The sequence below is a fragment of the Nicotiana sylvestris genome, chromosome 12 (assembly GCF_000393655.2).
Source record: "Nicotiana sylvestris chromosome 12, ASM39365v2, whole genome shotgun sequence".
Taxonomy (NCBI): domain Eukaryota; kingdom Viridiplantae; phylum Streptophyta; class Magnoliopsida; order Solanales; family Solanaceae; genus Nicotiana; species Nicotiana sylvestris.
This window is the reverse complement of record NC_091068.1, coordinates 63,626,016-63,653,264: the sequence shown is the minus strand read 5'-3', so window position 1 is coordinate 63,653,264 and position 27,249 is coordinate 63,626,016. Positions and strand designations below refer to the sequence as shown.

Genomic DNA, 27,249 nt, shown 5'->3' with positions numbered 1-27,249 from the left:
CCCTCAAATAGGATCTGTTGGGTTCATCCGCCCTCAAATAGGATATGTTGGGTTCATCCGCCCTCAAATAGGATATGTTGGGTTCATCCGCCCTCAAATAGGATATGTCGGGTTCATCCGCCCTCAAATAGGATATGTCGGGTTCATCCGCCCTCAAATAGGATATGTCGGGTTCATCCGCCCTCAAATAGGATCTGTTGGGTTCATCCGCCCTCAAATAGGATATGTTGGGTTCATCCGCCCTCAAATAGGATATGTCGGGTTCATCCGCCCTCAAATAGGATATGTCGGGTTCATCCGCCCTCAAATAGGATATGTCGGGTTCATCCGCCCTCAAATAGGATATGTTGGTTTCAGTCTTTACTTTCAAGTGTTGAAATTGGGAGCCCGCCCAGATAGCAGAGGCATACATTCAGTCTTTTTATTTCAATTGTTGAAGTTGGGAGCCCGCCCAGATAATAGAGGCATACATTTAGTCTTTTATTTCAAGTGTTGAAATTGGGAGCCCGCCCAGATAATAGAGGCATACATTCCGTCTTTTTATTTTAAGTGTTGAAGTTGGGAGCCCGCCCAGATAACAGAGGCATACATTCAGTCTTTTATTTCAAGTGTTGAAATTGGGAGCCCGCCCAGATAACAGAGGAATACATTCCACGTCTTTACCCATAGGAGATGCATTTCCTCCTAAGTTTGTTTTAGTTTCATCCATCGGAGATGCATTTCCTCCTAAGTTTGTTTTAGTTTCACCCATAGGAGATGCATTTCCTCCTAAGTTGGTTTTAGTTTCACCCATAGGAGATGCATTTCCTCCTAAGTTGGTTTTAGTTTCACCCATAGGAGATGCATTCCCTCCTAAGTTTGTTTCAGTTCTACCGATAGGAGACGCACTTCCTAAGTTTAGTTTCACCAGTAGGAGACGCACTTCCTAAGTTTATTGCACCCAATAGGAGACGCACTTCCTAAGCAAGTTTTACCAGTAGGAGACGCACTTCCTAAGAATAGTTCCCCAATAGGAGACGCACTTCCTAAAATTCAGTTTTACCATAGGAGACGCACTTCCTAAGTTCAGTTTTACCAGAGGAGACGCACTTCCTAAGTTCAGTTCTACCAATAGGAGATGCACTTCCTAATATAAGTTTACCAATAGGAGACGCACTTCCTAGATCCAGTTTACCAATAGGAGACGCACTTCCTAGATCCATTGTACCAATAGGAGACGCACTTCCTAGATCCATTGTACCAATAGGAGACGCACTTCCTAAGAAGTTTCACCAATAGGAGACGCACTTCCTAAGAATAGTTGTACCAATAGGAGACGCACTTCCTAAAATTCAGTTTTACCATAGGAGACGCACTTCCTAAGTTTAGTTTATCATAGGAGACGCACTTCCTAAGTTTAGTTTTACCATAGGAGACGCACTTCCTAAGTTCAGTTCTACCGATAGGAGACGAACTTCCTAAAGTTTAGTTTCACCCAGTAGGAGACGCACTTCCTAAGAACAGTTATCCCCAATAGGAGACGAACTTTCTCCTAGGATCAAAATCTTAGTCCGATGAATTTTTCTCCTAAGATAGAGACCTAGTCTGATGAACCTTCTCCTAGGATCAAAATCTTAGTCTGATGAATCTTTCTCCTAAGATACCAAAAAGAAAAGACCTAGTCTGATGAACCTTCTCCTAGGATCAAAATCTTAGTCTGATGAATTTTTCTCCTAAGATAGAGACCTAGTCTGACGAACCTTCTCCTAGGATCAAAATCTTAGTCTGATGAATCTTTCTCCTAAGATAACCAAAAAATGACCTAGTCTGATGAACCTTCTCCTAGGATCAAAACCTTAGTCTGACGAATTTTTCTCCTAAGATAGAGACCTAGTCTGACGAACCTTCTCCTAGGATCAAAATCTTAGTCTGATGAATCTTTCTCCTAAGATAACCAAAAAACAAAAAATGACCTAGTCTGATGAACTTTCTCCTAGGATCAAAGTCTTAGTCCGATGAATTTTTCTCCTAAGATAGAGACCTAGTCTGACGAACCTTCTCCTAGGATCAAAATCTTAGTCTGATGAATCTTTCTCCTAAGATAACCAAAAAACAAAAAATGACCTAGTCTGATGAACTTTCTCCTAGGATCAAAGTCTTTGTCCGATGAATTTTTCTCCTAAGATAGAGACCTAGTCTGATGAACTTTCTCCTAGGATCAAAGTCTTAGTCCGATGAATTTTTCCCCTAAGTTAGAGACCTAGTCTGACGAACCTTTTCCTAGGATCAAAATCTTAGTCTGATGAATCTTTCTCCTAAGATACCAAAAAACAAAAAAAAAAGAAAAAAAAAAGAGAAAAGAAAAACGTTTGAAAAAAAGAGTCATTTTCCTGAACCCAGGCGCCCACCTGTATAACGAGAGGAATACATTTCAGTATTTGCATTCTTAAAACCAGGCGCCCACCTGTATAACGAGAGGAATACATTTCAGTCTTTACTTTCAAGTGTTGAAATTGGGAGCCCGCCCATAATAACAGAGGCATACATTCAGTTTTTACTTTCAAGTATTGAAATTGGGAGCCCGCCCATAATAACAGAGGCATGCATTCAGTTTTTACTTTCAAGTGTTGAAGTTGGGAGCCCGCCCAGATAACAGAGGCATACATTTCAGTCTTTACGTTTCAAGTGTTGAAGTTGGGAGCCCGCCCATAAAACAGAGGAATACATTTCAGTCCTTACATTTCAAGCATTGAAGTTAGGCGCCCACCTGTATAACAAGGGAATACATCCTAATCTAGTGTTTAGTTCACTCTCAGCACTGCATCAGTAGTATCGGTGGGCTACGATTTTGCTAACGACTCACAAACCTCCCCAGTGCAAACTGGGTTAGGAAATTTTGTTTGTTTTGTTTGTTTTGATTGTCAGGGACCCGCCTGTAGAACGAAGTTTGTGGTATGTCAAAGATCGAAGAAGTCAGGAGTCCGCCTGTCAAAGATCAAGCAGTGACCCACTGGAAAGCAGAAGGATTACAACAGAAATCCCCAGCATCCAATCCAAGTTAGAAGCTCGCCTCAAGAACGCGAATCAATAGTCTGGGATGATCAACAGAAACTGGTCAAAAAAAACAAAAAAAAAAGAAAAAAAAAAGAAGAAAGAGAAGAGCCCAAAATACGGAAGTGTAGAACAAATGTGGTCTGCTCAAGAACTAGCACCTACAACTACCAAGTATCAAGGTTCAAATCCAAAGTCTGTATGAAGCACCATTCAAGACTCAAGACCAAGTTTCAGAAGACTTAAGAGATAGGAATCCTTGTAACTAGTAGCTGATAGGCTTAGTTAGTCTTTTTCAGTTTTCATTTTTGTTGTAATGACAGGACCGCGGACCGGAACCTCAACGGAACGGCACCTCGATCGGCTCTTCACCTCGGTACACTTCACTATCTCTCTCATCCCGAACTACACGTGGCCTGATTCCTGTATAACCAAGGATATGTAGGCAGCTCAGATACCAGGGCTCGGTCACATTCCCTCCCTTTCCTTAAGTGTAGGTCCGTCCAAGTAATGGTCGGGTCAAAAACACGTCTAGTCGTTCTTTGTCGGAAAACTCTTCGTGTTTCCAGTCAAAGAGGGGCAGCTGTAAGCACGTGATTTTTGACCCTCCCCGAGAATTTTCACATTTTTAGCATGAATATGTGAAATTGGGTCTAGTATAGCTATTTTAACTATTTTTACTTTATTTCGTTGCAAAAAGAAAATTTCAAAAAATATATATATAAATTTTAGTTTATGTATCTCTCATAAACTTGAAAAATACAAAAATTGCACTTTATTTTTGTACTTTATATAATTTCGAAAATTACAAAAAAATAAAATAAAATATAGTTCTATTAAGGTTTTATAGTCATTATAATTTTGAAAAATACAAAAAATATTACTTCATATTTTTGTCTTTATTAAAGAACGAAAATTACAAAAAATATATATAGTTTTATTAATATTCTATAGTCATTTTAACTTTGAAAAATACAAAAAAACATTACTTCATATTTTATCTTAATATTTAAAAAACGAAAATTACAAAAATAGTTTTATTAATATTTTGTAGCTATTTTAAATCTTGAAAAAATATTTAAAAAATATATAGTTTTGTTTGAATACTAGTCTTATTTTTGGTAGTTATTTTGCTTACATAGGACTAGTTAAGCAACGTTTTCCTATTTCTCGGGTCCGGGCAAAAGAATAATATTCGGGTTCAAACTACCCGGTTTTAGGCCTAATTTCGGACCTAACCCATAATAAACCGTGTCCAGGACACGTGGGGAACCCCACCACGCGTGGGGGACATATGCCTTGAACCCCACCACGCGTGGGCTCATTTTTCTGGGCAAACCCATGCTAAATACACGGATGAAACATTTGGAAAGAGGGCTTTTGAATTTTGGGTGCAGACTACTGTTCACTCATCTTCTTCATAAAAAAGGATAACAACTAAAAACCCTAACGATGGAGACCCCCCCCCCAACGCCTAAACCCAGCTCCCTCCCGTTCGTCACTGCCCTTCGACACCGTCCAAACACCACCCCGGCTCCTCCCAACTCCGTTCGTCACTGCCCAAACAGCCCGTCGCACCCTCGTCGCCAAGCAGTCCACCGGACCAAAACCAACGAAAACCCCCACTGTCGACAACCACCCAACCTGCTGCCTCAAGACCACCGGCGAACCACCAGCTTCCCTTCTTCCTGACGAGAACCCTACCCCATAAAACCACCTGCGTCCACGCCCCAGCAACACCCAAACACTGTTTCGTCGAAACCCCCACGACCCCTCCGGTAAACCAACCAAACGACACCATAACCACCAGCTGACCCCAGCCCGTCACAACCAACTCCCACCTCCATCACCACCTGCTGAACCAAGTAGCCTCACGACCATTTTTCTCCTTCGCCGTAGCCAAGAACCAGTCCGCCATTTTCAGTCCAACGAGCAGCTATTGCTACATGCCAAGCAGTCGTAGCTGCGTTTCCGAGCAGCGGTGGGTTGTTGCGATCTTGCTTGGCCGAGTTTTCTGTTTTCCGTCGAGGTCAACTTCGGTTCGTCGAGGTCCGGTACGTCGAGGTGCTGTCCGAGGTTCTGTCGTTGTTCTTCGTTCAGAGAGGTCCGGCTTGAGTTCCGTCGGAATCGTGTTTGTCGTTCTGAGTTTGTCGAGGTGCAAAGGTCAGTAAACCTCGATGTATTAGATAAATAAACTTTACGTTGAATGTTTGAGATGCAATATAAAAATTGGTATGGAAATTTTCTGCCTATGTTTCATTGTCTACATTTTGGTTCATTTTCATGTTATGTTATTCTTGTTTATTTGATGTCATTTGATTAAGTTGGACTAGTCGTTCTATGACACAAGTTTGACGTTAACCTGTTCGTCCTTTCCTTTGGTTAGGTCATTCGGAAAAAATAGTATTAGTGCATGCTGTTACTACTCCCGAAACACTCATTCACTAAACTCCTTTTATTAAACTTCTAACAAGTCATGGGATTTTAGTTGTAAAGAGGCCGTAAGTTTTAGTATTGTTAAAGACGTAAAAATGGCATCCTTTTAAAAATATAAAATAAAAATAATAATAAAGAATAAAATGAGACGAGCCTCGCCGAATAAAAGGGACAAATTGCGGGGCCCTCACAAAATATATGTATTAAATACTTAGATTCCGGGATGGGCCGTTTAACAAATTTCACGGCCCTCCCCAAAATAATAATGCGTTGGTTGCTTTAGGCGCGTCTTAATAATGTATCTCCCTAAACTCGGGTGCACATTTATGTGACCCAAATCCAAATCTCAACGAAATCGAAATATGTCTCTAATCACGGGTGCATTGATTGTGACGTGGTTTGAGATGCATTTCCATGACGTTGCAAATTCCTTTAAATAAATAGAATGAGACGAGCCTCGACAAATAAAAATACAAATTGCGGGGCCCTCAATAATTAGTCATAATAAATACTTAGAATTTGGGATGGACCGTTTAGTGAATTTCACTGCCTTCCCTAAAGATAATAACGCGTTAGCCTCTTTAGACGCGATTTAATTAAATTAATTTCCTTAAACTCGGGTGCACATTGATGTGACCCAAATCCAAATCTCAACGGAGTCAAAGTGTGTCGACGACCACGGGTACATTGATTGTAACGCGGTTCGAGATACATTTTCACAACGTTGCAATTCTTGATAAAAACAGTAAATGATAAAAGCGGTTAAAAGTTAAATTTTGCACATAAGTTCACACTTGTATAAAATCAGATAATCAAGCCGAATATAACAGTTGAGCGACCGTGCTAGAACCACGGAACTCGGGAATGCCTAACACCTTCTCCCGGGTTAACAGAATTCCTTATCCGGATTTCTGATACGCAGACTGTAATATAGAGTCATTCTTTTCCTCGATTCGAGATTAAAATTGGTGACTTGGGACACCCTAAATCTCCCAAGTGGTGACTCTGAAATAAATAAGCAAATCCCGTTTCGATTGTCCTTTAATTGGAAAAAACTCCCCTGTACCCCCTCGGGTGCGGAAAAAGGAGGTGTGACACATACAACAAAAAAAGATGGTGCAAAGTCTACTTTAAAGAATTATCCAAATATGACAGTATGGACAATAATAATGTCAGAAAGTTTTAATGCGTGGATATTGGGAGCTAGACACAAGACAATTGTGTCAATGCTATAAGAAATTAGAGTCAAAGTCATGATTGGGATAGCTAAGATAAGTGTCTTTGTTGAAACTTGGGTTGATGGTATATCTCCAATGGCACTGAAGAACTTCAACACCAATGCGGAGAAGTCAATTAAGTGTAAGATTCATTTGAATAGAGAACACGACTTTGAAATTATGGAAGGTATAGTTAAGTTTATTGTTCACTTGGAAAGAGGATATTATAATTGCATGTCATCGCAATTGAAAGATATTCCTTGTGCACGTGCCATAACAACAATACAATTTAGGATGATCGATGCATCTGAGTCAATTGCATCATGGTACAGAAAGGAGACATATTTGTGAGCTCATTCCAATTTCATACAACCTGTCCCCAATATGATAATGTGGCCAGCTATATCAAATCCAAAGATTGAGCCACGTATAGTTAAAAAAATGCTCGGTAGGCCAAAGAAGAATAGAAGAAAGGAGGAAGGAAAAATTAAAAGAGCTGAAAAATTGTCAAAAAGAGGAATAGCTATGACTTGCTCGTTTTGCAAGTCCAGTAAACATAATAAAAGAAGTTGTCCTTTAAGTCCTTATGCAACATCAGCCACAAGAAACACAATAGTCACAACAGAGGTAAATTTTATATACCCCGCCTATCTTTAAATTATTTACAGATTTGTATTTCAACTTGTTATATGTCAGTATAATGAAAGAGAAGTGTTATTGACAATTAACAAGAATCTACAAGCAAGGGAGGTGAAGCTAGAGTGAGCAAAAGTAATTACAAGAGTCCAAGAGTTGTGGGGCATAATGTATTTGTATCTAGGACTCGTTATAGTTATGTTAATGTAAGTGATTCCCAGTTTATTATCACATTATTACTTCTATTGCTTTTGGAGTTATATTTAAATTTTTTCTCATAATTTCAACAAGGTTTGCATAGCAGCAGATTAGTTACCACATCTACAGTGATGAATTCCGCAGAAGTTACAGGTGATATTGGGTATAAGCCTAGCAAGCCTTTGAAGTGGAAAGAAAAGCCAGCTATTAGTCAAAGACAACTCCAAATAAAAAGTACTATGCATAGAGTCAAAAAAAAAAAAACCAAAGGCTATTAAGATTCAAATAAGATCTCAAACTGAAAAATCTCCATCCAAAGAAACAACATAGATTTGTTCTCTGATTAAGTTAGCTTTTTTGGTGTATGCTTAGTATGTAATCAGATAATTACAACTTTTTTTGGTGGTATTTTGTGTAGTTGTCTGATTTTTAAGTAAACAACTCTTTTGTGATACTGTCCAGATATTTGTTGCTATCCATTTTTGCTACGCAAACTTGTAATTCCCACTTTTTATGGTGGCAGTGTCGATATTTCAAGTGATAAATTAATGAAAACCAAGGAGTACTGCCAATTTCAATTAACCACATTAGCTTAATTTATCCCTTATTTACTAATACCATGAATTCTAAGCAATCAAAAGAAAAGAACCAATTTCTAATTGTTATTGGAAGAATTTTTGAAGAAAGGTCGACCGAGACAGTCTATGTAACAACCATAAACTAAGGAAAGAAACCATTTGGCCACATAGTAGTGTTGTGATTATCATAAAAATTAGGAATAATTATCTTATATGATATCCTATACTCTAAATATTATAATTCATTCTACTATTTATCAAATACATAGACACCAATTAAAATTAGATTAAATTGGACACCAATCAAAATACAACATCACATTACATACTACACTAATACATAGACTAATCTTTAATGTTCTTCCCCACTTTAGCTCTTGCTCTTGTTTATTTCTCTTCTTCAACAAACCCAAAATTACAACATTAGCTTGTTTTGGATATTCCGGTTCGTACCACTCAAAAAAATTACAAACCTTACGACCTTTAACCTGCACAAAAAGCACAACTATCGAATTTTTTAATGAAAAAACCTAGAACAAACCCAACGTAAATTATAATTAATTTCAACCTTCTAAACATTACTTTATCATACCTTATAGTAGTTTTTACGACCAAAAAAACTTCTTCCCAGATTGTCATTTGACCATGAAATTTTCAAATATGATGGATACACGCATTTACAAAGTAGGTTCATCTTCAATGTTTTGGAGAAAATTAGGGTGAAAATCAAGAATATCATTAAGAACTTTAACAATTAAAGAAGAAAATCTAGAATTATAAAAAAAGGAAAAGAAATAGTTATGCTTCAATGGAGGAACTTATAAAGAGGAAGAAATGAAAGAATAACCACTAGGAATATGAAAAAATAAAAGGAAAATATTGATCAGAGCTTTTTTACTGTTAGAGTTGATTAGGTGGCCATTTTTACCCACCCTCACACGCCAAAGATCATTTGAGATCACTTCTTGTGCCATGTGACAGATGGGGGAGGGGGTTAAATTCACTTATCCTAGTGTAGGGGTTAATTCGAATCCTAGATAGTTTAGGAAGGAAACTAATTATTCGCGATAAGTTTAAGGGGGTGTTAAGGCATTTTGCCTAATATTTACAAATTCTTGCAAACCTAATGATTAACTTTAACCCTTGTAGCAACATGCCACAGGCTGTTGCGACTGCTTCAAGTTAACTTTAACTTGAACAGTACAACTTAAATACCTAGTACAGATGCTTCTCAGAACAAGCTGAGAGGTACAACTCAAAAGCTCCTACTACAATTGAATTAGAATAAAAGACAGACATATGGAACTGGTTCTTCAATCTGGTTCATGCAGCTTCAGGTTTGCACTCTTGAAACTCACAAGAATTGCTCCAAAGTGCCTTACTATTTTGCTTTTAATTCTAGTTAACTTCAGTAAATGTGTGTCACCTATAAAAGAGAACACAATTGATATATATAGAGTTAGTAGGATTAGGATTAACTAGAAACCTGATGTTTTACTCTTCCTTGGTAGAAGAGTTCTATTTAACTTCAACTTCTAACTTTTTTCTTATCTTGGATAGAGTTCTCTTCAAGTAAGGAGTCATGCTCCTAATCAAATATGCAATCTTTTCATTCAGGAATTATTAGAAATAATCACTTATACTTATCTCTTGCACGTGTATACCTTTTACTTGATTCTGACCGTAATCTGTGTAAAGTATCCATGGACCTAGTTCACGCGTGTGTTTCTTTGTCAATCATCACAGGCAAAACTGCTTAAGCCAACAATGACTTCATGCGTCGAAGTCATAGCTTTGCCTAATTAGCTTTTTAGCTTCCAAGTGTGTGATTTCTTCGGTTAATTACTCCACGAAAAACGTACTCCATTCCTATAAGTTAAGACATGCCTAACTAGGCTACTCGCCTACTCCAATATTTGTGGACATGATTCATCTCTCCAAATATGTGTAAATAATACATTAGAGCCACCAAACACTTCATCAAGTTACTTTCACGAACCAATTTAGTACTGTTCCACTTTCTATTCTAAAGAAATTGCCAATTATTTAATATAATCAATTGAACATTTACAAATGTATTAATCCATACAACTCATTGCACTTTAAAATTCTCGCCGGTCACTACATTTAATTTTTTAAGCATTTCCAAATTAAGAACAAAATTTATTTGTGTGTGAACTTTAACTAAGTATCGACGGTCAAACCAACTATACCATCGATACAAAATCACTTTGTCCTCCTTTTATTTATTTATTTATATAAAAATTATCCCTTCATTGTCAGGGAATTTTAATTAGTGGTTCTTCACTCAAAGGTTCAATTTCACTGGTCAGTACAAAGTTGTTTTACCACTAGAAAAGATTTCTCATGTCCTACTCTTTCACTTGATGTAAGGAAAATTTATTACTCCTAACTAGGGTGTACAAAAGAAACCGATAAACCGCACCAACCCGATAATTCGAGTCAAACCGAAAAAAAAATCCGACTATGATTTGGTTTGATATTGGAAAAAAACCCGACCATAATTGGTTTGGTTTGGTTTTAACTAAAGAAAGTCAAACCGAAACCAAACCAACCCGAAATTACATATATAGAAATTTTATATATATTTAATATATAAATATACTTATTGTGATGTAATTTATAAATATTCCTTAAAAGTTTTCATAATTTTATCTTTTAAGATATTATTTCAAGGTTGGACTTAGAACTTTTGAATGTTCCAATAACCTTCACCATGATACGGGCTCCAAGTTCTTATGACAGAGCACAAGGTAAGTTTTATAGCCATTAATATTAGTAAATTAAATAATGCTAACAAAAGCCCAACCAAAATCAAATCAATATTAATGCTAACAAAAGACATTCAATTCAATATTACGAAAGGGAATGTATTGAATATCTATTTTTTATTTTGCAATAATTTAGATAAAAATGCATAACCTATTTTAATTTTTTCTTTAGCGTTTAGTCATGTAAATAATACTCCCTTATTAGTCTACTTATTTTAGCATGACTTAGTACTTTTAGATTATGTTTATTTTTATTATGGCTTTTTAATTAACAATATTTATATTACATAATTTGTTGTTGAATATTTTAGGATAATATCAGGGACACATCTCATATTTTGTATTATTTTCTAGGAAAATACTTTATATAGTTGTATTTTACTAGGATTAAAGAAATATTTTGAGCACAAGTTATATGTTTTGTTCTACAAAGATTTTATCGGAAAAAACCCCGAGAAAATCGAAAAACCCAAAAATTCGAGAAAATCTAAGAAAAACCGAGATTGAAAAACCTGAGTTTTATTGGTTTGATTTGGTCTTTAAATTTAATAACCCGACACATTTGGTTTGGTTTGATAATTATAAAACCCGAACCAACCATACCTATGTACACTCCATGCTCCTAACATTACGGGTCTTCCATTATCCTTTCCAAGATTACCACACCTTTTCCTACTTGCAATAATAACGTCACTTTTTGTCCCACCTATAATTTCGAAAATAGAAGGGGCATTTGGACATAGGAATTGTAAAATTTTTAAAAAAATATTTTTTTTATTTAAAAATAATATTTTAAAATTCGAGTTATGTTTGAATATAAATACAATTTTGAATTGTTTTTGAATTTTTGTGAGTGATATGAGTAAATTTTGAAAAATAACTTTTTGAAGTTTTTCAATTTTCGAAAAATACCAAAATTTTTATGTCCAAATGGGCTAATAGTATCAAAATGAAAAGGGATTTTTTCTTATCTATACCATATATGAAACCTTATTACAAAAAAATGTGCATAATTCCTAAATTACCCGCTCAGTCCACATTATTTCTACAGTTTTTGTACCAATCATTAAAAGCTAATTAATAGCAGTTGTATCTTCCTATTTATGCGAGCTAAATTTTAGGAGAAGAATATTCTGAACAGATTTGGCGTGAATATTCTAAACAGATTTAGAAGAAGAATATTGAAACAGAAAGGAGATTTATGTTCTTCATATGTTCTTCCATATATTTTCCACCATTGATAGCCATTAAAAAGCTTGAAAGCTTTGAATTCAAATTTGGGTTTTCAAAAATCATTATTTGTTTGGATTGGGTGTTGTTGTAAATAATTCGGAATATGTTTAGGAGTTTATATCTCAATTTTGAGGGGTTTTGGTGAAGATTAGACTTGGTTTTGACTGAATTTCAGATTGAAACTCGAAGAAGAAGAAGAAGAAGAAGAAGAAGAAGACATATTTCCAGAAATTGTAGATAAATTGTAGAATTGTAGATAAATTGTAGATAAATTGTAGATTGGGAAGACTAAAACTTCTACAAATCTTCTACAATTATGTCGAAAATGCCAATTATGCTACAATTGAAATGGGAATTGAGATATTAAAATTCAATGTATCCAGTTTGTAGATATCTTGAAGATAAATTGTAGATTATTTGTATTCTGATTGTAGATGCATTGTTTTCTGTTTTCACAAATCCAAAACGACTAAAGCTTCTACAAAATCTTTTGCAAAAAACAGTCTACAATTTATCTACAATTTTTCTACAATTTATCTACAATTCATCTACAATTTCTGAAAATATGTCTTATTCTTCTTCTTCTTCTTCTTCTTCGACTGTGTTAACCAGTAACCTTCAGCAACTGCAAAAAAAAAAAAAAATGGGAATTGGAAAAAATCCCAATTGTTGACTACAATACAATCTATGTTGGAAAAAAATGTTGACTACAAAATTTTCTCTTTATCTACAAAATTTCTACAAATAAACTACAAATCAATTTTTTTCAGGATTGATGAAGAACAAAACAGCAGAAGATGCAGAAGATGGGCCACTGGAGTTGCTCTTTATTCATGGTGACCATACAAGTAAAAATTTTGACTTCTCATGGAACCCATGTGAAGACTGGGTCGTCGCTAGTGTTGCTGAAGACAATATACTACAAATCTGGCAGATGGCGGAAAACATCTACCACGATGAAGATGATATACTCAATGGGTCTCATCTCTGTATTTTTTGAGAAGAAGAAGGAATGGAGAAGAGAAAGAAATGGGAGGGGAAAACGAATATGGTCAGATCTTAGGAATTAAGGGGAGAGAGAAACGTGAGATATATGGATACCTTTAATTAAGGAGTAAAAACTGCCCATTAATTAAACCCTTAATTAAGTATGGTATAAGATTGATAATTTGGTATACGAGTTTGTAATTAAATCAAACCTTAAACATTGAGGGTAATAAGGTTTCATATATAGTATAGATAGGTAAAAATCCCAAATGAAAACATGCACATACACTTTAGAGATTTCTCAAAGAGACTTTTCGTAATCTAAATAGTCATAATTCAAATTCTGATAGGCAGAAAAAGAGATATGGTACATTATTTTCATTTCAAAGCAATAAATGTATAGCACAAACTCGTAATACAATTTTTTTATTTTAACCATAGTTATTCTACTTTAATTTGACGCTTATTCTTCTTTAGTTTTAAATTAATATTAATAATATAAATAAACATTCAAGTGGTTTTTTAATACATAACGTAAGGGTGGGCGGGTATGTGATCAATCATCAGTGATCGGAACAGCACCGCCGCGTCTTTCACTTTTTTGGTCAGACCAAACCCCTCCCATAAAGTTTTGATTGGATATATATCAATTAATATCAGAAATTTTATCCACTTGCCTAGGTTTTTTCATTATCCCCCTTTTTCCCCTTCTAAGATATTTTTATTTTGCTCCTCTTAATCTTCTTCCTTTTTTATTATTTTGCCAAAAAAGAAAAAAGACAGAAACTTTAGCAGCAACATGATGAGAAGGCAACAGGATCAACAATCTAAGCTTCTGTACGATCTTTCCACTATGATTCTTAACATTCTCCGATCTCCAACGACGGTGCCGTTCGAGTTTTCCGACCAGCTTACGGCGCCGGCGAGGCCGCCGATGCAGCAGATTACTCCGGCGGGTTTCGCATCCCTGCTGCTGGGTATTTCTATGGCTTTGATGATCTGTGGATCTGTAACGTTCTTTATTGGGTTTTTCATGTTGCCATGGATTCTTGGGTTGGTGATGGTTTGGTATCTTGCTGGGATTGTTTCTACTTTGTCAATGATTGGACGCGCCATTTTCTGCCCTTTGCCGCCTTCCTCTCAACCGCCAAGAAAAGATGTTCAACGTAAGAATTGTTGAACTCTTTTTCCTTTTATAGTTAATAATGTTTTAAGCATTCTTATGATGTTTGTTTAGCTGTTCAACTTGGAGATCGACTCCCTTAATTCTTGCTCTTATTTCTTTTGTACGTCTCCCGCTTGTTTGATTGTTACGAGCTTCCTTTTGATCTATTTTTAATTTTTCATATCTTCGCTAGATTTCATTGTGGTGTTGTGACTAGTTCTAAAATACCGACTTTAAGTTACGGCTTTGAGTTTGGAATTCTACCGCAACCTATTTGATTTGATTTACTGGATCGTAGAAATTCATTACTAGTATTTATTTTGTGAATTTTAACACATATACCAGATTTGAGCCAAAAGTTACTTGGTTCACATGAACCTGTAACTAAAGCACCTCTAATTTAAGTCAGTAAGTTACATTAAACTATTACAACTGTAGTTGTTTAATGATTTATCAGGTTATTTAGATTATTTTCTAGATATCAGTTCATACAACTTTACACTGTTTAGTTATTTAATTTAGAAGTTTGATGATTATATACTCACTTGCACCAACTAATTGAATCAAATGACAACTATATGACTAATGCAGTAATTATTTCTTGAGTGAATGAAAAGCGGAAGGTGAAGTAACTCATGTGACATGTTTTCTGGTTGCACTAATTTTCGTTTTGTTAAGAACTCATAATTCGTTTTCCCTCATCTGTTCTCTTTGTACTTGACATTTGTGAATATGATTTCATTCTCTCTAAGGTGCCCTACTTTACTGCCTGCTACATATCTTATGCAAATTGGTTTAATATGTCAAAAACCACATTTTAGACATAGGTTCCCTCATCTGCTAATTTGTTTACTTTCCAAAGGTTAAGTAGGGATTGGGATTTCTCAAGATAGTTGCCAATTATTTTCTTTGGCCTTTCCAATATTGTAGAGACTGGTTGGCCTATCTTCTTCTTAGCATATAAGATTACCTGATTTTATGTTTTTTTGGTCAACTTGGCCTCCATGTTTCTTACTCCCTCCGTTTCAATTTAGATGAGTTAGTTTGACTCGGCACGAAGTTTATAAATTTTTTTTTTTTTTTGAAACTTGTGGTCTTAAAAGCTTAAGGGGTAAAAGTTTTGTGGGGTTATGACATTTGTGTGGTTATAAAAGCTTCCTATTAAGGGTAAAATGAGAGTTTAAAGTTGAATATTTCCAATTGTAGAAATGTGTCATTCTTTTTGGAACGGACTAATAAGGAAAGTTTGTCATCTAATTTGAAACAGAGGTAGTAATTATTTCAGTAGCAGAGTGAGTGGAAAGTATGATGCAAATAGTCACAAGAAGATCAACTGACAAGAGTAGGAAGAGTGTTTTTCACTTTGCTATAGTTTGATATATCAGGAAAAACAAATGAATGGTATATTGCTACACCCAAAATGTAACAGAATTTTGCCCTTTGAGAATGAATCATTGTTTATAATGTATTTAAGGTAAATAATAAGTTATTTATCATCATAGAGTTGTAGTTTATTTTGCATCATAGCTTGCTTTGTGAATCCTTAAAGTAGGGGGAGGTTTTACAAACAGTTACTTGGCACCTTTAGTCGCTAATTCTCAGCATGTGCATTCGACCTACATTAAGTTCAATCAGCTTCTGAAATCGTGCAATGATTAGATAGATATTACCAATTATCTATTTGGTTAAGATTTAAAATTTTCTGTTTATGTTTGTGAGGGGACCATTACAACTCATTCTTCGGTGGATTAAGGAAATAGTATGACAGAGAAATTAGCTTTGTTTGCTTCACCAAATTCATTCAATCTAGCTGTATTACGCTGCTCTTTTCCTTTTTCGAAATAGGGTAGAAACTCAGGAGTCGTACTTTCCATTTGTTTTGTTCCCTCGACAAGTAGTCTCAAGAATGATTTATGTGGGAGGTTGAGATACAATGCGGTGGAAGATGTATTGTCCAGTTCTATGTGATATCTCATGTTTCATATCTCTTTCTACTCGTCTATTTATATTCTCTATGCTTCTCCAGAATGATTCATGTGTGATATTGAGATGCTGATGTGGTGCTTATGTATTCTCCAGTTCTATTTGATTTTCCATGTTTCATATTTGTGTTGACTCATTTGTTTATATCCTCTGTTGCAGCTTGTAAAATATTGTGAAGCAATTTAAACGTTTGTATTGGACACAACAAGGGTGAGGAGTATGGTGCAGCTGCCTGCAAATGTTTAAAAAGAGGATGCAATTTAGGTATTTAAAAGTGAAAATATTTTATTAGCTATTTCTTATAGGAAAGATCAAAATGGTTGTGCCACGTTATTATTTTTAAAAATTCTCAGTGCACTATGTTGTGTCTCTTCTGACATTCAAGATGTAGAAACATTTGCTGTGAGATTGCTGGAAATGAAGTACAATCGAAGCTTAATTAGTATTTTAGCTCCTGATATATGATCATGTCATTTGGAAAAATATAAAGGAAAATCTCCCTGTTCAAAAACGAAAAAAGAAGGTTGTTTCTGTTCAATTGTAAGTTGTGAATTTGAGAACTGACAGGCTTCTTTTGCTTTCCTTTTTTTTTTTTTTTTTTTTTTTTTTTGCAAAAGCAATATGTAACTATGGTGTGTGCTCAGGTTGACATTTTCTGAGCAAAGGGATTGTCCAACACTCTTTTCCCTAATGGACAGATTTGGTATCTCTGTCTGACCATCAGATGCATAAACCAAATGTAGGCGCTTATTCATTTGTGTAATGTGATTCTTGCTTTTCTATTATATACCCCTAATCAAATTAAATAGCTACTTAACTTGTTTACCGTGAAAATGGTAATAACAATTAAATTTGATTATGGGACTCTAAAAATACGTGATCTATTTTTATACTAGTTGGTGAGCAGTTGATACTATGTATGTGAGACTTAGACACGGAATATGAGTTAAGGATAAGGCGATAACCAAACCGATAGGTTAACAATCGGGGCCTCGAGCCTGTCGATTCCGAAGCTCCAAGTATGGCTAACAAAGTCATATGGCCAATGATATGATTGGCCGTATGACTAATAGTTTTATAAAATCAACGAATGCTCTTTATGGCCAATGATAAGCAATAAATGATGAACAATAATGAAGATAATAAATGAAAGCAATAATATAAAGAGAATGTGTTAGATAGCAGAGCCAATCTTCTTGTATATTTTGTGTGGAGCAACTAAAGCAACAGAGGTTTACAAAATGACAAGGATCTCCTTTATATAGGAGGGGAATCCTAACATAGTACAAAATACATTAATGACAAAGAAGCGGAGATGGGACAACCAGATGACACCCTGATTCAGGGTTAGGGCAATCTACTAGGCTCTGTCAGCCCTATTCGTGTGCTTTGGGAACTCCCCATTTCTATCATAGCATAGTCAACATTGTCCCTAGGTCGAGTGTCGACGAACCTCGAGAGAGGAAACTCGACTGTAGCCTTGTTGCCTCGAGCCTTCGAGACGATCATCTGAGGTGCCTCGATGACGAGGAATTGGACCCTCCGGTTTCACCGTATACAGATAGTCCCCACGTTTCTTAGAGAGGAGCGATAAGAAACGATTTTGACATCTGACTCTTCAGACTTCCCATGATGACGTCATACCGATGACGCAAACCTCCGTGAAAATCGAAACATCCCGTCGTTTCACTTCTCCAGGATCATTCAAAGCATTACGGGTTCTCATTCTTTAAAGCTATAATGTAGCCGTCGGTTAAGCTCCCAAGGACGCATTAAATGTGCCTGCCGTTACGTCTTTCGAGGGCAATAATGTCGCCATTGGTTACGCTGCCTCCCTTTTTATAAATGGGAGCCTCCTGGGATCAACCTTTCACCCAAGTGTCTTCCCATATCTATCCATCCTTCTCTTTTCACCATCCTTACCCATTGTCGTTCACCATGTTTAAGGCTCATGGCCTCAAGATCATATGGCATCGTTTCTATCAGTCATGCCACGGCATGTCTCCTGGACTTTCTTTTGTCGAGCGAGACTACACTGTTTTGTTGTTGTTGTTGTTATTGTTGTTGTCGTCGTTGGCTCAGGACGACGAAGCAGGGGGCCGATTTCTCCTGACTCAGGGAAATATTTGGACTCTACACCGCTGCTCACGAGGGAGTTCGGACTATACACCGCTGCTCATCTCCCCCGATTACTCGGTGCGGCGCCTCACTCCCTTTTCTTTCCGTGGAGAGAGGAGGTACTATCTACAAACTGTTGCATCCCGCACCGGGGCAACGTCCCAAGAAGTGGCTTTACTATAGTAGCACTAACGAAATCCATACTAGCCAGATTTTTCACCCAGCCACTTCTTTGTTCCTTTTCTGCCTCTTCTGCGTCACTTTGCTCTTCTCCATCGCTTTCCTCTTCTTCATCTTCCCTTTTGAAGATTCCATTCTGGAGGATTGAGATAAGACTCCCGAGGAGATGGTGTTCGAAGATGCTGCTGCCGAGGATGAACCTTTGAGAATAGATTAGGCTCTTGTCTTTTGCTACAGGTGTACTTTTTCTCTTCTTTGTTTCTGTGTAAGGACCCCTTATGGGCTTTTGCAATCATATGTAAGAACCCCTCGTGGGCTTTTGTAATCAAATTTTTATGAATGTGAAGATGTTTCTTCAATTTTGTCTTCGATGTTTGCTATATTTCCTTTTATTTGCGTTTATGGAGACTCTGAATGCATGATTCAATCGGCTGCTGCCAATATCGAGCCCAGGTGTGAGTATTTTTCCTGACCTTTGATTGACTAATACGACCTCTCGTGGAACCCTTCGCCGTTCCTTGGATCGAGCCTGGATTGAACCGATAAACTCGGGTCGTCGAGACCCTTACTTCGAGTTGAATGAAAGTAACGCTTCGAGCTTTGAGACCGTGATTTATCACTTAGGCCCCGCGATAGTCTTTAAGGCGAAATTTGCTCGGAGGTCCGAGGATAGGGACTGCCTTTAAGCTTTCGAGAGCAGTCCCCGAGTGGAGGTTCGTTCAAACTCGGGCCACCTAAAAACTTGCGTCGAACTTAGCGTAGATAGCCTGAAGGCGCTATAGATAGATCCCGGAAGAGGATTTGCCCAAACTCAGACGGTACCCGGGGCCAAGCCCATACGGGTAGTGTTTAAGTGCTTATTTCCTTGGAGCCTAACTTCTTTTTGATGGAGGTCTCCGAGGTCGGGTACCACCTCGAGGCTTGTGATGATGTCATTGGCTTCCTAGAGCCTAACCTTTTTCTAATGGAGGTCCTCGAGGTTGGGTACCACCCCGGGACTTACGATGATGTGGTTTTTTCCATATATAGGGTTGTTTCTGCTTTTCTTGGAGATCCCACCATTCTAAGTAGTTACCCTTCTTTTTTTGCGTTAAGTCTTTCATTATTTCAGTACTAACGTACTCGCACAGATTCCTACTTTAGTTCTCTAATTTTGCCATAGTCATGACTGCTACATCGGGGTCTGTTCGGCAGAGAGGGGAGAGTTCCTCCTTCGGCATTCAGGACCAACGAGAGTTTACCTTGAAGATTACTTCTTTGATAGGAGAAGAGCACCTTGAGTTAGTGAGAAAAGGCTGCGGATGGGGGGAGAAAGTAGTGTTACAGACATTTTCCCCGGATGAGGGCATCACGGATCGTGTCGATGGATTTTTAATGTGTACACATATCCTTTCATACTGGGCCCCCTTGATAGGGTTGTGCTCGACTTCTGTTTAAAGTATGGGTTACCTTGGCACAGATCCACCCGTCATTTTGGCGAACAGTGTTGATAATGAGATTTTTCGCGGAGAAGGCGGGGCTTGAACTTACGCTCTGTCATCTTATTAGGTTGTACTGGCCCTTCCACCATCGAGGTCTGCTAACCTTGCGATGCCTATCGACCACGCCCTTTGCTGTTGATGATGAGGAAGATGGATACCGGGAGTGGATGAGTCGCTTTATCCGAGTGCAGACCGCTGACATTAGCCCCGTGGAGCTTATGCCATTCCCTGGGGAATGGACTATACACGTAAGTGGTGCATTCCGTGCCTTCTCAGTTTTGTCTATGACGAAAATTGGTTTCGTAGCCGGCTTCTTTTCTTTTTCTGCAGCGGTTTCATGGGCGCCGGACGACGTTCCTGATTTACCGGATTGGGTTCAGATGTTGGCGACCCACTCGACCTGTGATGAGCGCAAGTGGCGAGCCTTGTCCCGGGGCAGATGGGAAGCAAAACATCATGGTGCGTGTTGTGCTATTTTTTCCTTTCCCTTCCTTCATTTGGAGAGACATTTTCCCTTTATGCGTATTAATCTTGTTGTTGTAGGCATCGAAGAGCCTTCCGAGGCGAGGTCGCGCTCCTCTGGAGAGGGGGAAGGGTTGCTAGCTTCCCGGCTAAAGAACGACAACAATAAGTGAGAGATGCTTCTTCAGGGCGATGGCGCTCAAAGCAAGGCAAAACGGGATCGGGGCTTCGGAGCGGAAGCATCGTCCGAGCCTGCCACGTTCGTGGTTCCTGGTTTTGGAAAGATGGTTTCCTCGTGGCTGTCGCCTTCTTTTTCCGTTGACAGTACTTCGAGGGATACTAGAAACCCGGGGTCGCATATACCGAGCGACCGTGCCTCGACCGGAGTCGACCCTTTCAGAGCTGAGGGAACTAGGTTGGCATATGTGCGCTCGGCCTTCGAAGAAGCCCAGCGGCCTCACTTCGTGGTGAGTTTCGGCACAGGCCTTTCGAACTTCGCACCTTCCCTTCCTTATTGGGTTTTCTTTTGCAGGCCTTCGACAAGCAAGTCCGGGCTGCTTAGCCGTGGAGCCAGGCTGCGGAAAGCTCTGGATGAGGAGAGATCCCTTAGGCTCCTGTGCGATGAAAAGGAAGTCGAGTTGGTACGCTTGCGGTATGAGGTGAGCCGGAGCTTGAATTATAAGAAGTACTTGAAGGAGCAGGTAATTTTCTGTCCTGAGTGAGCGTGCATTCCGCCTTCTAGCTTCTGAGGCTAACACTTCGTTTATTTCAGTTGCAGAAAAAGATGGAGGCCCTAGAGCGCCTTCGGGATGAAGCTGGCCGAGCCAGGCGTAAGCATGATGAGCTAAAAGCTCGGGTGGAGACTCAAGCTTTAGAGGGGAAGGGTGCTCTGGCTAAAGTTCCTGCTTTTGAGGTTCAACTTCGCTTAGCTCGTGATGACGCTTCGGTTCAAACAGATATGATTACGAAGCTTGAGTCCGAGCTTTCGAAGGTCAGGGCTGAGATCGTTGATGCCCGGGCTGAAGCCGTAATGAGTCGAACTAAGGCTGACCAGGAGATGAAGATCTATTTAAAGGACGCTACCGATGCTCAAGATGAGCTGAGAAGGATCCTCGACCGCGAAGAGAGGATTGAAGAATATGCTCGTTACAAGTCTCGAAGAAAGACCATCGAGGAGATCCGTGCTACGGGTTTCGCCCTCTCGGAAGAGTTGGCGCGAGCGAGGGCGGACGAGCGTGATGCTCGGTTACTTCTGTCCGACGCCGAAGAAAGCGAAGACGAGGCCGGCAGGCCATAGCTCCCAGGAGGCGTAGATTTCTCCATCTGTATATAGCATTTCAAAGCATGTTTGTACATGGAGATTGCGTTTTTCGTATATGTGTATAAAAGAAAACCTTGCGGCTTTATTTCTTCTGTATCTCTTTCTGTCTCGAATATGGCCAGGTGAACTGGTCTTTGAGTTGGTAGGAATCCTTAGATTCGTGATATGGCCCTGGGGCTCATTAGGCTGGCCCGTAGGCTCTTACGCGCTTGGTCGATGAGACCTTTTATGTGGGCTGGTGACAACAGCTCTTACGCCTTGCTCTTAGGCATATTTAGTTAACTATTTTGGGTTCAGTCTACGAATCGGGTTTCAAATCGAGCTCATTCGACCTTCAAGTTTTGTATTTGTGCGGGCTAGCGACAGTGGCTCTTACGCCTTGGGCCAATGTGGCCTTTTATACGGGCTGGCGACAATGGCTCTTACGCTTTGGGTCGAAGTGACCTTTTAGTGTGGGCTGGCGACAATGACTCTTACGCTTTGGGTCGAAGTGACCTTTTAGTGTGGGCTGGCGACAATGGCTCTTACGCCTTGGGTCAAAACGACCTTTTATTGGCTTTATTTTTCCCTCGTTAAGGATTTTTTGAAATAATTTTTGCCTGACTCTTCGATGGTTCGATAAAAACCTCGACTACGAGTCGTTATATGGCGATAATCGAGCACATCGGGAGGTTTGGCTCGGAGGCTGAGTATCTCGAAGCCTGTGATTTGGAGCTAACATGGTCGAAGCTCTGTTGCCTTTGTCGAGGGTAGCCTGTTTAACCGGTTCTTTTCGAAGTAGATTCGAAGTAATTGAAGGCCTGTGATTTTGTATTGACGGTCGGGTGTCCCCGAGTCGCATTAGTTTGGCTGGTACAGCCTTATGACCGTAGTCATTTGTGCTTGGCCGGAGCCATTTTTGATCCCGAGTGAAGTAGTTTAGGCGTCTATATCAAGGGTATGCCTTTTAGGGGTCTTACAAGTTCGATATATAGCCTTAACTTTGAGATCGGGTTTATGCCTTTAGTAAGGTCTTACAGAATTTTCATGCCTTTGAGGTCTTACAGTTTTTAGACACTTGGTACAAGTATGGTTCATGCCTTGCTTGAGGTCTTACAGATACTGCTACTGCCTTATGTAGGTCTTACGAGACCGAGTCTACCCGCTTGGGGTCTTATGGCCTCAGTTTTTTAATGAATGTTGATTGGCGACAGTCCCTGAGTCATCGAGGGTATTATGGCTCGGAAGTCGTTACTTGTAAACTTGATATTGCCTCATTGAGGGCTTATGATTTCGGAGATTCTGCCCTGAGGTCGTGCGATTTTTGAGATTTTGACGCCAGTCCCCGAGTGTTCGGGACACTTTCGGCCTTGGAGATGTTTTGTGATTTCATGTTGCCTCGCTGAGGGCTTATGAGTTTGGAGTCCCGACCCGGAGGTCATTCAGGCGTTGATTTATTGACGCCAGTCCCCGAGTGCTCGGGACGTTTTTGTCAGAGGAGTCATTTTTGCAAAGGTGCCGAGTTTCTTTTGGAGTGTGAGATGCTTTGATAAAAGATATTCTTCGATTACTTGGTACAAGTGTACATGTTTTCGCCGTCGGGGGTTTGGCTATACGGACACGGTTCGTTCGACCGTTTGGCCCGGTACATCGTTTTTCTTATTGGGACCCCATTTGGCATTTCTTGGCTTTTCCGAGTGGACGACCTTCCGGGGGGATGCCCCCAATGTTCGAGGTTGATTGCAAAAGAAGCCTTGAATACTTGTCGAGTCTTCCTTAGGTAGCATGTGGATGTTGCCTCATTAAAAACCTTACCGGTAAAACCCTTTTTGGGATAAAAACTCGGTCGAAGGAAAAGAGTGCAACGGATGCTTTAAAACCTTAAGGTCTCCAGGTTGGGTTAGCGCTTTGACTGCTTCGGTCGGGCGCCTGCATAAGGGTTAGTGTGAAATATAAAATGAAAAGGGAGATGGTTATACCTTTGTGTGGGATGTGCCGGCGATGTTTCGAGGTCCAATATGTCTAAGTCACTTGTGATGAGGACGCGGTACGGTCCTTTGTTTTGTTTAATTGGGCTTAACCGAAGATGTAATTTGATTACCCTTTGGCTCCTTTGCGGGTGGAGGTATTGGTGACGGCGCCACATCGTGCACCATGAACAATTCTCTCGTCGCATGCTGTTCCCCGTAGACGGTTTTAATCCCATCCTTTTTCGGGAATTTCATCATTTGGTGGAGGGTGGATGGTACTGCTCTCATGCAGTGTATCCACAACCGTCCGAACAAGGCATTGTACCTCATATCTCCTTCGATGACATGGAATTTGACGTTTTGGGTTGTGCCGACCACGTTGACTGGGAGGGTGATTTCTTCTTTCGTTGTTTCACTTGCCATGTTGAATCCGTTGAGGACTCGAGTGGCGGGCACGATTTGGTTAAGCAGTCTGAGCTGCTCTATTACCCTCGACCTGATAATGTTGGCCGAGCTACCTAGATCCACGAGTACACGTTTTATTTGAAATGTATTTACGAGGAAAGAGATTACCAATACGTCATTGTGAGGTTGAGACAAGGTCTCAGTGTCCTCTTCGCTGAATGTGAGGGAATCCTCGGGTATGTACCCACGGGTTCGCTTTTCTCTGGTGATGGATATTTTCGTCCTTCTCATCACGGGTTCCTGTGGGGCATCGATGCCTCCCAAGATCATGTGGATGACATGTTGCGGCTCATTCGTTTCGTTCTTCTTGTCCGCCTCTCTTTCCCGGAATTGATTTTTGGCTTGGTCGATGAGGAATTCCTGGAGATGACCTTTGTTAAGTAGCCGGACTACCTCTTCTCGGAGCTGGTGGCAATCCTCGGTCCTGTGGCCGTGCGTGTTGTGGAATTCACACACAAAGTTATGATTCCTTTGTGAAGGATCTGATTGTACAGGCCTACGCCACCTGGCGTCTCTAATTTTACTGATGGAGAACACGATGTCCGATACATCAACATTGAAGTTGTATTCTGATAAGCGAGGTGCCTCCGTTGGCCCTGCGTTTCTATTGAATTCGGCTCTGTTGATGAGTCCCTGAGGATTCTGTCCTCGGTCTATCCTTCGATCGTTGCGAGGTGGGTTGCGCCTCGGGGCGTTCCTTCTATCTTTGATGTACGGCTGATATCTTTCTTTGTTTGGCTTTGGCTCCTTCGCCAGAAGCCTACTTGGCTATACTGAGCCCGAGGGGGCCCCTAGCTGGTCGTCTTCAACCCTGATCTTCGAATGGTATCGGTTATGGACATCCGACCAGGTCGCAGCGGGATACTCGACCAAATTCTATTTCAACTGCTTTGAAGTCACCGAGCTTCGTTCATTCAGACCTTGAGTGAAGGCCTGCACTGCCTAGTTGTCGGAGACTGGTGGTAGTTCAATTCGTTCCATTTGAAAGCGAGATACAAATTCTCGCAGCATCTCGTTCTCCCTTGCTTAATTTTGAAGACGTCGGATTTCCTCGTGGCCACCTTGATGGCTCCAGCATGTGCCCTTATAAAGGAATCCGGCAACATGGAAAATGAGTCTACAGAATTTGAGGCCAGGTTGTGATACCACATCATTGCCCCTTTAGAAAGTGTTTCCCCGAATTTCTTCCGCAGTACGGACTCGATCTCGTTGTCCCTTAGGTCATTGCCCTTTACCGCACAAGTGTAGGCGGTGGCATACTCGTTGGGATATGAGGTTCCGTTGTATTTCGGAAGGTCTGGCATTCTGAACTTATTTGGGATGGGTTTTGGAGCTGCCTCCTCTGGAAATGGCCTTTGTATAAACTTCTTCGAATCTACCCCTTTTAGGATCGGGGGTGCGCCAGGAATTTGGTCGACCCTGGAGTTGTAGGTCTACCTTTTTGTCGTTGGTTTCTATCATTTTCTCGCTCGATTCGATCCTTCTGGTGAGGTCCTCGAGCATTTTTACGATGACGGGATCGGTCATCGACACGTTATTGCTCGATCTCTCCGGTACCTGTTCGGCTGAGGGAGCTGTCCCCGGTGCTACCGTACTAGGAGTTTTCTGGTGACTTTGCAGCTGAGCAATAACCAGCTGTTGTGCCTTCAACATTTCAAAAATAACATAAAGGCTAACCTCTCGTTCTTCCCTAATTGGGGTTTTTTGAGCTTCTTGTTGATCTCCTTGGTGCACACTCCTATTGGTGTGCGAGCTTATATCGACCTGTTGGGCGTCGCGCGAGACTGTGTCCGCCGGAATTGGTCCTGGTGCATTCTCAAGGTTTCGTGGTGGCTCACCAACACCTGGAGCAGCCACACCGTTTTCTTTGTTGTCCTCAAGATTGTTGTTTTCAACTCCATTCACTGAGTTAGACATTTCGACCTGAAATCGAAGATCTTGGACAAGAGAAAGCGTGAAAGATAACTTGCGTTATGTAGTAAAACCAGCAAGAAAATAATCACTATTATTTTTAGCCTTACGGTGGGCGCCAAACTATTTACCGTGAAAATGCTAATAACAATTAAATTTGATTATGGGACTCTAAAAATACGTGATCTATTTTTATACTAGTTGGTAAGTAGTTGATGCTATGTATGTGAGACTTAGAAACGAAATAGGAGTTAAGGATAAGGCGATAACCAAACCGATAGGTTAACAATCGGGGCCTCGAGCTTGTCGATTTGGGGGCCTCGAAGTCGATTCCGGAGCTCGGCTGTGAGCTATCGAAGGTGGTCGAGGTATGACTAACAGTTATAATAAAATCAACGAAGGCTCTTTACGGCCAATGATAAGCAATAAATGATGAACAATAATGAAGATAATAAATGGAAGCAATAATATAAAGAGAATATATTAGAGAGCAGAGCAACTCTTCTTGTATATTTCGTGTGGAGCAACTGAAGCAACATGGGTTTACAAAATGACAAGGATCTCCTTTATATAGGAGGGGAATCCCAACATAGTACAAAATACATTAATGACAAAGAAGCAGAGATGGGACAGCCAAATGACACCCTGATTCAAGGTTAGGGCAGTCTACTAGGCTCTGTCAGCCCTAGTCATGTGCTTTGGTAACTCCCCATTTCTATCACAGCCGTAGTCAACATTGTCCCTAGGTCGAGCGTCGACGAACCTCGAGAGAGGAAACTCGATCGTAGCCTTGTAGCCTCGAGCCTTTGAGATGATCATCTGAGGTTCCTCGATGACGAGGAATTGGACCCTCCGATTTCACCGTATACATAACTATTCATAAAGATCTCCATTAAAAGCTTAGGTATGAATAATCATTCACGTGCATGCATTTGTTTGGCAAAGAATGGATGTTAAATATGGAGGAAACAATCTCCTCCGACAGTTTTTTATTTGAATAGAAAAAAATGATCTTACAAAAATTTCTTGTTTTTTATTTTACCGATTTCTTGTGTTATATTTTATCGATCTCTTGTGAGTTGTTACTTACTATAAAAATAAGGGGAT

General features: G+C 39.7%; 1 protein-coding gene and 2 long non-coding RNA genes across 6 annotated transcripts; 2 read left to right on the top strand and 1 right to left on the bottom strand.

Annotated features, from left to right (window-relative positions):
* Positions 1-8,361: 8,361 nt before the first annotated feature.
* LOC138884097 (uncharacterized) lies at positions 8,362-8,837 on the bottom strand. Of its 2 annotated transcripts, none has more exons than XR_011404200.1 (2): positions 8,688-8,837; positions 8,362-8,600 (listed from the first exon to the last, which is right to left on the bottom strand). It is a non-coding gene; the product is annotated as an uncharacterized lncRNA (long non-coding RNA). The 2 variants fall into 2 exon arrangements; XR_011404201.1 differs by having other exon boundaries at positions 8,362-8,583.
* A 4,799-nt stretch (positions 8,838-13,636) lies between these two features.
* Positions 13,637-16,700, top strand: LOC104247661 (uncharacterized). 3 transcript variants are annotated; one of them, XR_011404361.1, is made up of 3 exons: positions 13,637-13,711; positions 13,880-14,273; positions 16,415-16,700. It is a non-coding gene; the product is annotated as an uncharacterized lncRNA (long non-coding RNA). The 3 variants fall into 3 exon arrangements; XR_011404362.1 differs by lacking the exon at positions 13,637-13,711 and adding an exon at positions 13,774-13,788; XR_011404360.1 differs by lacking the exon at positions 13,637-13,711 and having other exon boundaries at positions 13,795-14,273.
* Positions 16,701-20,269: 3,569 nt separating this feature from the next.
* On the top strand, positions 20,270-21,793 carry LOC138883138 (uncharacterized). The gene is made up of 4 exons (XM_070163799.1): positions 20,270-20,282; positions 20,365-20,416; positions 21,029-21,197; positions 21,269-21,793. The coding sequence occupies exons 1-4, from the start codon at positions 20,270-20,272 to the stop codon at positions 21,791-21,793; spliced, it is 759 nt and encodes a 252-aa protein (XP_070019900.1).
* Positions 21,794-27,249: the final 5,456 nt, after the last annotated feature.

What these genes read in the sequence shown, in the direction of transcription:
- LOC138883138 (XM_070163799.1), top strand. An exon ending in TTACCGGATTGGGTTCAGAT is followed by an intron (nt 20,417 to 21,028) that starts GTTGGCGACCCA and finishes TTTCTTTTGCAG; the next exon opens with GCCTTCGACAAGCAAGTCCG. An exon ending in AGAAGTACTTGAAGGAGCAG is followed by an intron (nt 21,198 to 21,268) that starts GTAATTTTCTGT and finishes CGTTTATTTCAG; the next exon opens with TTGCAGAAAAAGATGGAGGC.